At 40.7% G+C, this 12,449-nt stretch overlaps 1 protein-coding gene across 1 annotated transcript; it reads left to right on the top strand.

Moving 5' to 3' along the window:
- The first annotated feature begins 1,123 nt into the window (after positions 1-1,123).
- INSL5 (insulin like 5) lies at positions 1,124-11,872 on the top strand. Its single transcript, XM_086936237.1, has 2 exons — positions 1,124-1,365; positions 11,364-11,872. Exons 1-2 carry the CDS (start codon positions 1,188-1,190, stop codon positions 11,600-11,602), a joined length of 417 nt encoding a protein of 138 aa, XP_086792363.1. The 5' UTR covers positions 1,124-1,187; the 3' UTR covers positions 11,603-11,872.
- Positions 11,873-12,449: the final 577 nt, after the last annotated feature.

Here is a 12,449-nt window from a genome sequence, read left to right as displayed (position 1 = left end):
AAAGGAACTTTTAACAGATTTCTATTCTCATAGGATCTGTAGAATACATAGAAAGAGTGGAAAAACAAGAAGAAATAAACGTATTTCACCTTGTTACGCCACTCCTGGGCTGCATAGCATTTTGACATATTCACAGGTCTACCACTCATGCTAAATCTAGGAATGCACCAAAATCCATTGGTGGATACATGGGAGCCCCTGTGCGCCACCCATGGAATGCCTCCCTGGTGTAGGCAGCAGTTTGCGCTGAGTTGCGTTCCTCTAGGTTTGACTTTTGGTGTTGCGTTACCTCGTGTGCCACAGGGCAATGCAACACTATGATAAAGATTTACCAATAGGTTTAAGTCAAGTAATCTGCTCCATTTGATTCAGCCCTTCACGCCAAAGAGTTGATTTTACAACAACTACAAAGCATACCACAAATGCGCGCTAGGGGACTTATTTACAAGCCTCTTGCGCCACTGGTGCATCCCTTTTAATATGGTAAAAAGTGAGGTACTGGTGGCGCAAAGGGCTTGTACATAAGCCCCTAGGTGTCAATACCCTCGGAAACAAACTCAACACCTCCATTTTGAAAGGCACCCAGTAGACTGGTAGAGTGAACTCACTATGTGTAAAAGATGTTAAGATTAGCAGCGCACTCGGAACGGAATATGAGTTGTCTCTTTATTTTCCCTCTTCATGCTGTCACATGTTGCGTCTGAAATAAGGTTGTTTATTACATTTCACTGAACATGTTGTGACACGTTACAGGCTCGTGGTCCTGAGTAACCTTTCTGAAATAAAATGACGCGCATAAAAGAAGATGCGTATCTGCAAGACGGCACAACATAAAGCGGAAAGGAAAATGGCCATTGTTGAGTGTTTGCACTGTGCTCATAATACCATGTTTACATCATTTGTGTAAGCATAATTCTCCTAAATAGTGTTGTAATGGGTGTTTTACTGGACTGATGTGCAGACGGAAATGCTAAACCGTGTAATTGGTTACCAGAAGCACACAACGCGCCGCCTACCACGCAAAGGGAGCATCATCAGGACATCTGTCATCAGCCTATGGCCGGATGGGAAAATCAGTATAAAATGGGCGCAGCTCCTTACCACGTTAGATCGTTATCTTGCTTGCTTTCTCCTGCACCGAATCAAGCTAATTTTGCAAACCACACGTTGCAACTTCCGAAGGCAAGATGAGGGCCTCACTTCTGGGTCTCTTTCTAGTCTCCCTGCTCGTGGCCAACTCGGAGGTGAAAGGCGAGGGCCCCTCGGTGAAGCTGTGCGGCAGGGAGTTCATCCGAGCAGTTATCTACACCTGTGGAGGGTCCCGCTGGAGACGACACCTGGCAGGACCTCCTCAAGCTCTTCCAGGTGGGGCGCAATGATTTGAATGCTTGGACTCGTGTTTGTTTATGCTTTCAGCCCTGCAGTCCCTAAAAATGTCCCTATGCCTGTCAGTAGCGCAATATTGAAACTGTGGGTGATAAAAGTCAACATAAGATTGCTGTTGGTTGAAGGATTGTCTAAGGGCCTAAAGTAAATAGATCTATGGGGAACATCCTCATTGGCTCATCTACCCTTTATTGAAAAACAGAGATCAGAGTACTCTCCTCTACTTAATCAATAAAAAACAGGCGGACAGAGTTTTTTATTGATCATAATAGCATTTCCGGGGACATAATTCTGTGTTTGGTGTTCGTTTTACACAGGCTCCCAGCGAGACGCCAAAAAAAAGTCTCTACCCAACACCTGGGTCTTTCCGATGCTATTGACTCTAACATTTACCACCTTGTATCCGTACATGTGGTTGATGGACTCTAGCAGTTCATTACCTACTTCTTTGGCTTGACTGCCGGGTATCAACCTTGGATTCAATCTTTTCTCTCTCATTTATTCAGCTCAAAGCAATCTGAGACTACATGATGGTGGTTTGTGCTGCTTTACAAAAAATCCAAATAAATTAACAAATAAATAGAATTTATTATTAATACAGGTACTTTGTTCACTCGCCCTTCGAACAGTGGCTCTAGGGCGCCTACAGGTGGAACACCATACTTGTTTCCATTTTTGCAGCCTTTGTTTTCATACATTTATTTAATTTTAGATATTTGAATTAGCACGTTTATCTCCAAATAGCAAAAGCTGCACCAACACGAGGTGTTGTTACCAGAACGTTATGGTGTGTGGTATCGCCTGCAACTAGTTTACTAAATAACAACACAGCACACTGCACAGTTATTACATTTTTCGATATTTGCACTATATGTGTTTACAATGCTATGTTATGCAGATTTGTAAAGCACTGTCGCCCTGGAGGGTGCAGTGGCGCTGAGCAGGTGTGCGTCTAGGTACACCTATGGCCTAGAAGCACTACTCGAAAAGCCAGGTCTTCAGCTTCTTGCAGAATTCAAGAAGGGGAGAGGTGTGGTGCAACTGCCACGGTGGCTGACTCCAGAGCCCGGGCCCACGGTTCGATGCGTAGGGCTGGCGACAGCTCAGCCCAGCACCATGTGACTCTGGGCAATAGCTCGCTTATTCTCCCCGACGGCCCCCAGCGCCTTGAGACCCTTAGGGGGGATTAGTTTGACCTTTACAAAAACCTGGTTATTATTAATATTATGTGTAGGGGCAGGTCGTTCCACGCTTTAAGAGCAATGTTGGAGAAGGCTTGACCACCGGATCTGGTTTTCCATATGTGTGGGATTTACATTCACATTATGAAGTCCCAGGTCATCAAATGATATGCTTAGAATTACATCACCCCAGGTATCCAGGTTCCAAATGCAGCAGCTTAGTCACTAGAACAAGAATTAAATATCAAACTTTTGTTATAGGCAATACCACAGATGCTACCGCCACATATCACTTGTTAAATTGTGCATGATTGATTTATTTGCATCTGGTCAAAGTGTTCATAGTAGAATTGTAAGAGAATGATTTATGGTTTACAGAGGAGACTTACACTGAGCCTAGCAACTATAACTGAATGAATAGATGTGAAATGTCACCCATTGAAAGTGTTGATAGGTTTACTCACAGGAAGTATACAATGGGAGGCAGCTGGTGAGTACCAAACAGTTGAGGTTATGGGGTTGTCATTCCTCGGGTCATCAAAGAGTCGACACAGAGCGGAATTCACTAGGGAAATCCAGTGGGATTCTACTGAGAATAGAAAGAAAAGGCAACCTGAAGGAAATGAAGTTCACAACATGATTTTCAATGTGAATCATTGCTTTGAAACCACTTCATGTCTTCTGCATGATAGAGTGGATGCAATCAGTGGTGGCGGCTAAAGAGGGGCATTTGGGGTGGAGACCTGTCAGCAACCTCTGATGCACTGTGTGTGTTTGTGCGAGGCAGAATCGAGGGCTGGGAACCCTTGGCGAGACTAGCAGGTTTTCCGGTGTCAAAATGGCTTGCCTTGAGCTTGGACAGGAGCTCAGTCAGCCAACATACCTCTATATCTTTATTTCATAGAAAGAACGTACAAGGTTCAGCTAATGAGAGAGGGCATGAAAGTGGGTCGGACAATACGTGTGTGTGGGGCCATTGCTGCCTGCCTCTAGCAGTCCTCTTGCATCTGCTTGCTCAGCTGCCTCACCACATCTCCTGCTGCCTGACTGTCCAGATGCTAGTGCCCAGGACTCTCATGGGCTAGCGGGCAGAGACTGGCAGGCTGCCACTGGACACTATTTTTACAGTAGACGCACGTGGCTCAATGGCATTACCATGCTTTACATGAGAACCAGATTATCTTTTACATCTTTTAGGCACAGGGAGATTAAGTGATTTACCCAGAACCACAGGATGCTGAGCTGAGGCTGAGGCTGAGGCTGGGACTCAATCCTGGTTCCCCAGTTGCATAGTCAGCATCTAGAGCTGGTTGCAAACATCTCCTCCTGTCCCTGTCTTTCACTGCTCACATGGACTTGTTACATTACATTATCTACACTGAGACAAGTCTCAATGATGTTGCTGTATGAGACAAATACCTTTTAGATTGCTGTAACCTAAGGCATATGTCTTATGTCTAATCCAAGTAGGATTCCGTAACTTGACTAGTAGTCCTGCTATCTCACCCTATCGAGATCCATCACACCAAGTAGATTCATAGTCATAATATACAACTGAAAATCTACTTGGAAGGGGCAGAATGGGAGAATGAAAGGACCTGAAAGTCGTGAGTGCAGATAGAGATGCTACATATGCTTTGAAAAATAATGTGAACTGCTTGTAAAACCTACAGCTTTTGAGTCTCAGAATGACGCCCAAGTTACAGGCAGAACCTATTAATTTAAGCATATGTGGATGATAATATTTGCCTAAGAGTGATTAGCAGAGGGAGTAACTCTTGCAGGTGCCGAATATTTTCCTTTCTGGTGAAAGGAGGTACCTAATGTTACATCAGCATGAAGGAGTATGCTGACCTCACTGCTGGTGGCCTCTCATTGACCCCCTTTTGTTTGACTTGGATGTAAAGAATAGCCTTTGCACACCACATTAGAGGAGAGATACATGAATCAGTCCCAAAAGAAATGCAGTGGACAATGTACATATGTATGTGGGATAATACGAGCCCTGCAAAATATTATGTAACGACCCGGAAAGGTGTGAATCATAATGGCACCATCAACATGCTGTTTGGTGCAATAAAATGTAAGGCATTTTCTTGAAGTGAGGGTTGGCCTCCAAAGGTTGGCTGATTGGATGAGGATTGGTGTGCATACTTGATTCAGTGTATTTTGCAACACTATACTTTGCTGGTGAACCATCAGGGCCGCCGGGCAATCTCCCCTGCCAGTCTGTACAGTCTAGTCAAATTAGTTCAAAAAATAGGCTAACCTAGAAGTTATTGCAATACAATTTCTGTGAGTGGATTATTATTGAAAATTTACCATAGAAAACGATGGTGATGAGTCTACCACTCTATCATGACGCATTAATCCAATATGGCAGGTTTTTCAAAATGGCTGCCCATTATTTGAGATATAGGATATAACTGTTTATATGGCCATGTGTGATATCATTTTTTATGTTTTTAGGGATGGGAAAGTCAAAAATAACATCAAAAATTGTTTGTGATGACTATAACATCAAATTGGGATTAATACAATAAAGAACAATAATTATATGTTAATATGCCAAACATACTTTTGACATTATTTTTTATTTACATTTTTTAACATCATTTGAAAAGGATAAACAAATTTCAACTAGATAATATAGCACTTCTCAATATGACACTGACAAATTAAAATTGTTAAAGAGATAAATTCAAACAGCACTCCTTAGTATAAGAATAGTATGATTTCAATCATCGTCCATGTCCACTTCCATGGAATTGCAACAGCTTATTCCTTGACAATCCGTGCACGCATCTGTGCACACTATTCCCTGTCTTTTGCATATACATTGCAGAGTCGCACATTGACTCTTGATACAGCCACATTTCATACGTTTTAATAAATGATCTGGTGCTTGACTCATTCTAATGGGACCCAATCTTCCATCTTTCACTTCAAATTCCCACTGTAATGGATCCATATGAATACCCATCCACTGCTGCACCTGATGATATACTCTGAGTGAATGAAATTTGCAGGCATCCTCTGTAGGAGGCAAGACTTCCGGTTTCACATGTATTGTTGAGTTTGTTGCCTTTGAAGTGAAAGTTCGAAGTCTCATATCATGTACTGTGCTATCTCCTGGTTTTCCTCTATACAACGATATAATAGCATTAAGACCAGCATTTTCAATTTCTTCTGTTGATTTTTGTGAAGTTTGGAATACAGCAGCACTTTCTTTGAAGCTGCCTGATTTTCTTAGCAACTTTATGGAGTCACGTTTCCCTCAACAGAAAGCTCCCCATTAAGAAGATCATTAAACAATGATCTAGCTTCCTGTAAATTGTCGTTATCATCTCGGGCTGGCGTTGCTAAAATCGTGTTGAAAACTGATGAAACAATAAGATGACCACAAATCGCTCTTGCAATAGCTTTATCAGAAAGCATGTGCTTTACAGCATTTCCTGCATATATGATCTCAAGTATATCAACCAAGCCTGCTCCACTCATCAAAAAACCGATGCATCCAAGAAAACTCATGATTATGTGCAGGCCTCCTATTCTCAGAACGACCTTCTTTAAAGGACTATCCTGTGATTCATTGGCTATGATGCTAAGTGCTTTGTGGAAAAGAGGCTGGTTGAATGTTATAATAGGGGTCTGGCTGTATCTCTTGGCATGGTCAGAAACAAAAAACAGTGTTGAATGAATACACAACTCATTTGTTGGATCCATGTTAATCCTTGGCAGAAAGATGACAGATGATACACCGGGATGGTTACATTTATGTAGTAGTTGGCATACTCCTTGCCATCCTGGAAAACTGTTGCTGAGTAGATGTGAGATGTTCAATAAAATATCCAGGTTTGCAGATGGGTCACTGTACGCGATTTCCTTAATGGTATTATACTTTAAGAAATGTATCCCACTGGCCTGTGAATGATATGTTTTTATTGGGATTTGCCCCAACATCCTCAGTTCATCAAATGAAACTTGACGTTTCTTAATGACCGGTGAAAATTTTCCAGTTAGAGTCACAGTGGCGATAATGCTCATCCCATGAAAAGTACCATGGCCATCTATTGTAATATTATTGTGATCAATATTATCAGCTGCATATTGAACAAATTTCGGAGGACTTTCAGAAGGTTCCACAAGGACAGGTATAGTATTTCCTCTTTCTGATGCAGCTGAATGTTCAAAACAAAGAACTTCTGAATAGGAGCTGCAGAATCCCATATGATTTAGTGATTCAACTACAAATCTCGAGCTTGTGTTGTTATGTAATTGAACTGCCAGCCCTAACTGCAACGGTGCAACTAAGATTCGTGGGCGCACAGCTTGCATAATTGCCTGTCCTATAGAAGCTACTTTTCTCTCTCTATTGGTTTTATCAGTAACAAAAACTGATAATAGGAGCCTTAACGAATCAGGAATATAGCTCACATTATAGTCAAAACTACTCATGTTTTCAATGGGTGGATATATTCCTGTCCTACAGGGATGTCATTAATATAATTTCTTATTATTTCAGCAGCTGCCATAAGGAGATTGTTTCAATCCTCTTCAACATCTTCATGGCTATGACTGTGGTACTCTTGCAATACATGAGCAGCTGTATTTTTAATAGTAACGTCAACAGCAGTCCCTGCAACTGTTCCTATGAAGATTTCATCTTCAAAATGCTCTTTGAGTTTTTGTTTCATATACTTCGAACTGTATAGTCCGCTATCTTCTGGCAGTAATTCTTGCATTTTATTAACAAGTTCTTTAAAAGCAGTTTCTTCTTCATCATTTTACTCCATGTATTTAACTACTTGAAGAAAAATTTCCTGGCAAACTGAGTCCTCTGTGTGAACTGAAGATATTGGAGGGTTATCAGTGAACTGCCAGGGAATTAATTTTTCAGTATAAAAATTGACATAACACTGTTTATGGTAGCATACATCTTCAGCATGTAAATCAGACGCATTTTGGATACCTCACCTAACTTTGTCTGCCCATTCATCATTACGTTCGTTGCATTTTTGTAAAACTGATGATTTGAATTCAACTGTTAGTGCATTAAACCACACATTTATTTTCCTCTCCTTCAAGTATAAACTTAAGTCAGTACCACAGAATTTTATTTTTTCTAAAATCTAACAGGGTTTCACACGACCGTAGAACACGAGAAGTTGTGGGATCTGATTCTTTCTCCTGGATTGGAGTTTTCAATTAACAAAATGTACTCTACATTACTTCTGAACTTTCTGCCCAACATAAACGTGAAACTTAGATATTTTTCTCTCCTTGCATGTTTTTTAAATTCCATTCACTCATATTTCAGTGAGTACAGATACATCGTCATCTTCTTGAAACACCACATCACAAATGAAACGCTTTTCTACGTCCATTTTCACAATATCTCACAGCAACTCGCAAGAACCTAAAACACATAAATGAAACATTTTTGATTAATAAAAAAACAAACAATAACAACAAAGTTACAAAACAAAACGCAAACAAAAGCAAACTTTTTATTTCAAAAGTTAATTGTAATATTTACGTTCCTTCACACTTTGTCATATAAGTCAACAAAAAAATTATACAAACTTTGTCTATCTGACATATTCCGCGATTATTTGATATTATGGTCATCAGAAACAATTTTTGATGTTATTTTTGACTTTCCTGTCCCTAAAAACATATAAAAGGATACCACACATGGGCATATAAACAGTTATACCCTATATCTCAAATGATGGGCAGCCATTTTGAAAAATCCGCCATATTGTATTAACGCGGCAGGATGGAGTGGAAGACTTTTCACCATCGTTTTCTCTGGAAAAATTTCAATAACAATCCACTCACAGAAATTGTATTGTAATTAGTTCTAGCTTCTGCAACAAATTGACTAGTCTAGTACTGCTGCCTCTCTGTCCACCTTCAAACGGTGAATTACAAATCCTAATCGCACAAAACAGAGGGCCCTGACACTTTGACAATATCAGGGTCTATTACTTACTTTACAAATATTAGGCCATCAACTTTCAATTCCTACGGCTCATACATAAATAGGTAGGTCACAATATATGAATGTTTTTGTATGTTTTTCATGTACAACAGAGAGTAAGACCCATTTTCCTATTCATTGGTGTGGTGGTTGCTGTACTCAGTGTGCAAGGTTTGACTCAGCATCGTGTGACAATTCCATGTTTTTGATAAACGTAGTACTTTTTATTTATACAACTTTTAACTTTGATACACACATCACGTAGGATCTCAAAAGCCTGTACGCTTCCCTGTCCACCTTTCCGCATTACTTATAACCAATCTATTTGGGTGCTCATTTAAGTGTGGGAGGTGCATGCCTTAAAGGTTGCTAAAGCCCCAAATGTAACTACTTTTTGAGTTGGAACAACATTTGCATTTCTAATTACACTGCAAGGCCAGGCAAGGCTCAAGCACACACCTTTGCAGCCAAGTGTGGCCCGTGGCACAAAGAAAGTGGATTTTTGTATCACACACCCACACCACAGCCTGGTTTATCTATAGTACCATCCTTACTCTCAGCAACTCTTGTGAACATATTGAAAGTGGGGTGCCCGCAACCAATTTTCTCTGCCTTCAATCACTATGCATCTCATAGCAGACCCAGGCAGAACGTTGATTGGCCCCCAAAAGCAGGGAGTAAACTCACTGCACGTCAAGGCTAACATTTTGTTGGGCGCTCTAAATAGGTACCCCACAAAGCAAATTGCAGTAAGGGAATTCAAAGAGGCGCATAGGTCCAGGTGTACAAAGCCATTTAGCATTTCTTAACGGGACAAATCGCTATTTCGGCCCATTAAGAAATGCAAAATGGCCTTTAAATATGTACAAAGGGCCAAAACTGGTCATACATGATAGAAATCACAAATTGCGACTGCTGTTTATGAATCGTAAAATGAGATTACCTATTTGCGATTCTTAAAGCACATCTACAAAGCATTTCCTAAATGTGAATTGGGCATTTAGGAAATGCAATTGGTGAGTCATTGGTAACCATGTACAAAACAAAACAAATGCATTAAAAATAAAAATGTTATTGTGACATGTAGCACACGTATCCGCCTAGGGCAAATGTTCACTAACATGTGCTTTAGGAGATTTAGATTGCCCTTAAACCCAACTATACCCTTGGCTCTGCATTTCTTAAATTGCATTTTCCTATTAGGAAATCGCAGTTTGGGAAATGCAAACCATTTCCTATATCACCCGTAGGCAGGAATGCGATGGCATTTCCTATTTGCGATTCCCTAATAGTGATTCCTAATCTGTAGGAATCACTATTAGGGAATCACACATTTTGTACATATCATTTTGCGTTTCTTAAACAGAAATTCCTACCTTTCATTATTTAGGAAATGCAACCAGGAACCTTATTAGTACATCTGGCCCCAAATCTATTCACATCACTTTGGGCCTGATGTACAAAGGCATTTTGCATTTCTTTACAGGCTGAAATGCAATTAAGACCCGTTGAGAAATGCAAAACGGCCTTTTCCTATGGACAGAGGCCCTGAGGGAATTACAAAATGCGAATTTTACCTAGTTGAAATCGAATTTTGCAAATCCCTAAATAGGAAATCAAAAATAGGTATTTCCTATTTGCGATTTATTAGCACATGTACAAAGCAGTTCCTAAATGCAAAATTAGCATTTAGGAAATGCATTTACCATCGACTCAAAGTCGATGCTAACCATGCAAATTAAAAAAAAGCACCCCAAGATGTTTTTTTAAAGTGCAATAGAGTGCACACATGGCCGGAGATCATTAATGTGCTCTACCTGTGCACCCCAATTTTTGGGGTGCACGATAGGGAACCTTATGCCTATAGCCATCACCAGTTTACATTTCCAAAATAGCGATCTCCCAAAAGGAAACCGCTATTTCGGAAATACCAAACCGGCCCATGGGGTTAATGGCATGGGATTTCCTATTTACTGGTTTTTACTCTGTTCTAATATATAATTTAGCATATCCTCAATATTGACTCCTATGGAGTCGCTATTGAGAAAATGCAAAATGGCATTTGTGTACATCTGGTGATCCCGCTGAGCACACGAGATCTCGAAATCGGGCAGACGTTTCACCACTACAGAGGTGGATGATATTGGCCTTTGCCCCCTTCTGAACTGGCGAATTGCCTACCAGGGTATAAATGACCCCCTACCCCTATTAATTTCTTCCCCTAATGAAGGTGCTGAGTTATAACATGTAAACAAATGCTCAAATAGGGCATGTCCAGTGTACTTGGATATGGATTGCTATTTTTTCCATATGTACAGTGTGCCATTGTGCACATGATCTTCTCATGTAGTCAGGGGAGGTTATGTCGCAACTGGTTCAGGTAAAGGAAGATGCATGCCATTGTAAATGAGGGATAAACCCGCCACACCTGTGACACATCCCTCACGCAAATATTACGCTTCACCCATTTACCTACAATTGCACAACATAAGTTTCAATCTCGTTCAACGAGATTTGCGAAAATCCACTTTGTGAAATAGCAATGCACAAAATGTGTTTATGTTTATTAAAGTGTGTATTTCCCACCCAAAGGATGCACTAAACCTTTTAGAATTCTGACCTAATGACTGCAACAAAAGAGAATATTGAATAGAGGAATGTTACTTGTTCTGTGTTTCTCCCAAGTAAAAAAATACTTTTAGGAAATGGAGAATGTTATGGCAAAATAATGGAGACAAGTGTAAAATCAAAACAGGGGTGGGAAAAGACAGCTGCATATAATTACATGCCATTTATATATTTTCTTCCAGAAAGAAGTCCCTTCTACGTCTCAGCTGGAAACCAGGATTCAACTGAATCCCTTGAGATTGCTTTGCAGAGTGTGGAAATCCAAAGGGGAGAATCTAAGAACGCAGAGCCTGAGTCTGTTGGTGAACTGTGGCAGAGCCAAGGGAACTCAGTTCACGAAAAGCGGGACCTCAATCAGCTGCTGACCACCGCCTGCTGCATAAGTGGCTGCAATAAAAAAGACTTAAGCTCACTCTGCTAGACAATGTTCAGTCATTTGGATGGGCCGCACCTTCAATCAAGTGTCAGAGCATGCCTATCACAAAGTCACACTTATTTAATAGCATCTCGGTCTGCCATGCCACATTAAATTAGTTTCTACTAAATCCTTTAAAACTCAGAAGGTCTTTTTGCAAAAAAACAAGTATGTCTTTTAAATGTGGATCGTGCTTCTTGTGAAAACCTTTTCTTTATTTTTGTATGCTCTGCTCGATGTTTTAAAAGGCTGTAAAAATAAACAATTTTTCGTTTCAATATTTTCCTGTCTTGTATATGGAATGGAATGGAATGGAAATGTGTTTTGTAAAGCGCGAATTGCTGCCCTGAGGCGTCCAAGCGCTAAAAGAGAAAGGTGCTAGCTGAGGAGGCCCGTGGGCCGGACGTAAAGCGATTCTATTTGTTGAACAAAAAAGTTTTCAGTTGTTTGCGAAAAGAAGGCAGATTAGGGTTAGATCTCAGGTGAAAAGGGAGTGAGTTCCACATCTTGCCAACATTATGGGAGAATGACTGACCTCCTGCTCTTGATTTCCTAATTTTGGGGACTATAGCAAAAAAGTAATGGGAAGAACGTAACTGTTTTTTCGGGTGATATGGAGTGATTAGGGAGTGATTGATCACTGGGCCTGTTTCCCAAAAGGCCCGATGAGCAATGCACAAAGATTTGAAGTTAATTCTCTCTCTAACGGGAATCCAATGGAGGCTCCTCAGCCCGGGCTTGGCTGAGAGCCTACGGGGGAGCTGGAGCAACGTGCGCGCAGCACAATTTTGAATTAGCTGGAGTTTCCGCAGGGTGTAATCAGGGGCTCCTAGATACAGAGCATTGCCAAAGT

The sequence above is a fragment of the Lissotriton vulgaris genome, chromosome 1_1 (genome assembly GCF_964263255.1).
Source record: "Lissotriton vulgaris chromosome 1_1, aLisVul1.2, whole genome shotgun sequence".
Classification (NCBI taxonomy): Eukaryota; Metazoa; Chordata; class Amphibia; order Caudata; family Salamandridae; genus Lissotriton; species Lissotriton vulgaris.
Note: the sequence above shows the minus strand (reverse complement) of the source record. Positions and strands in the feature narration are given on the sequence as shown.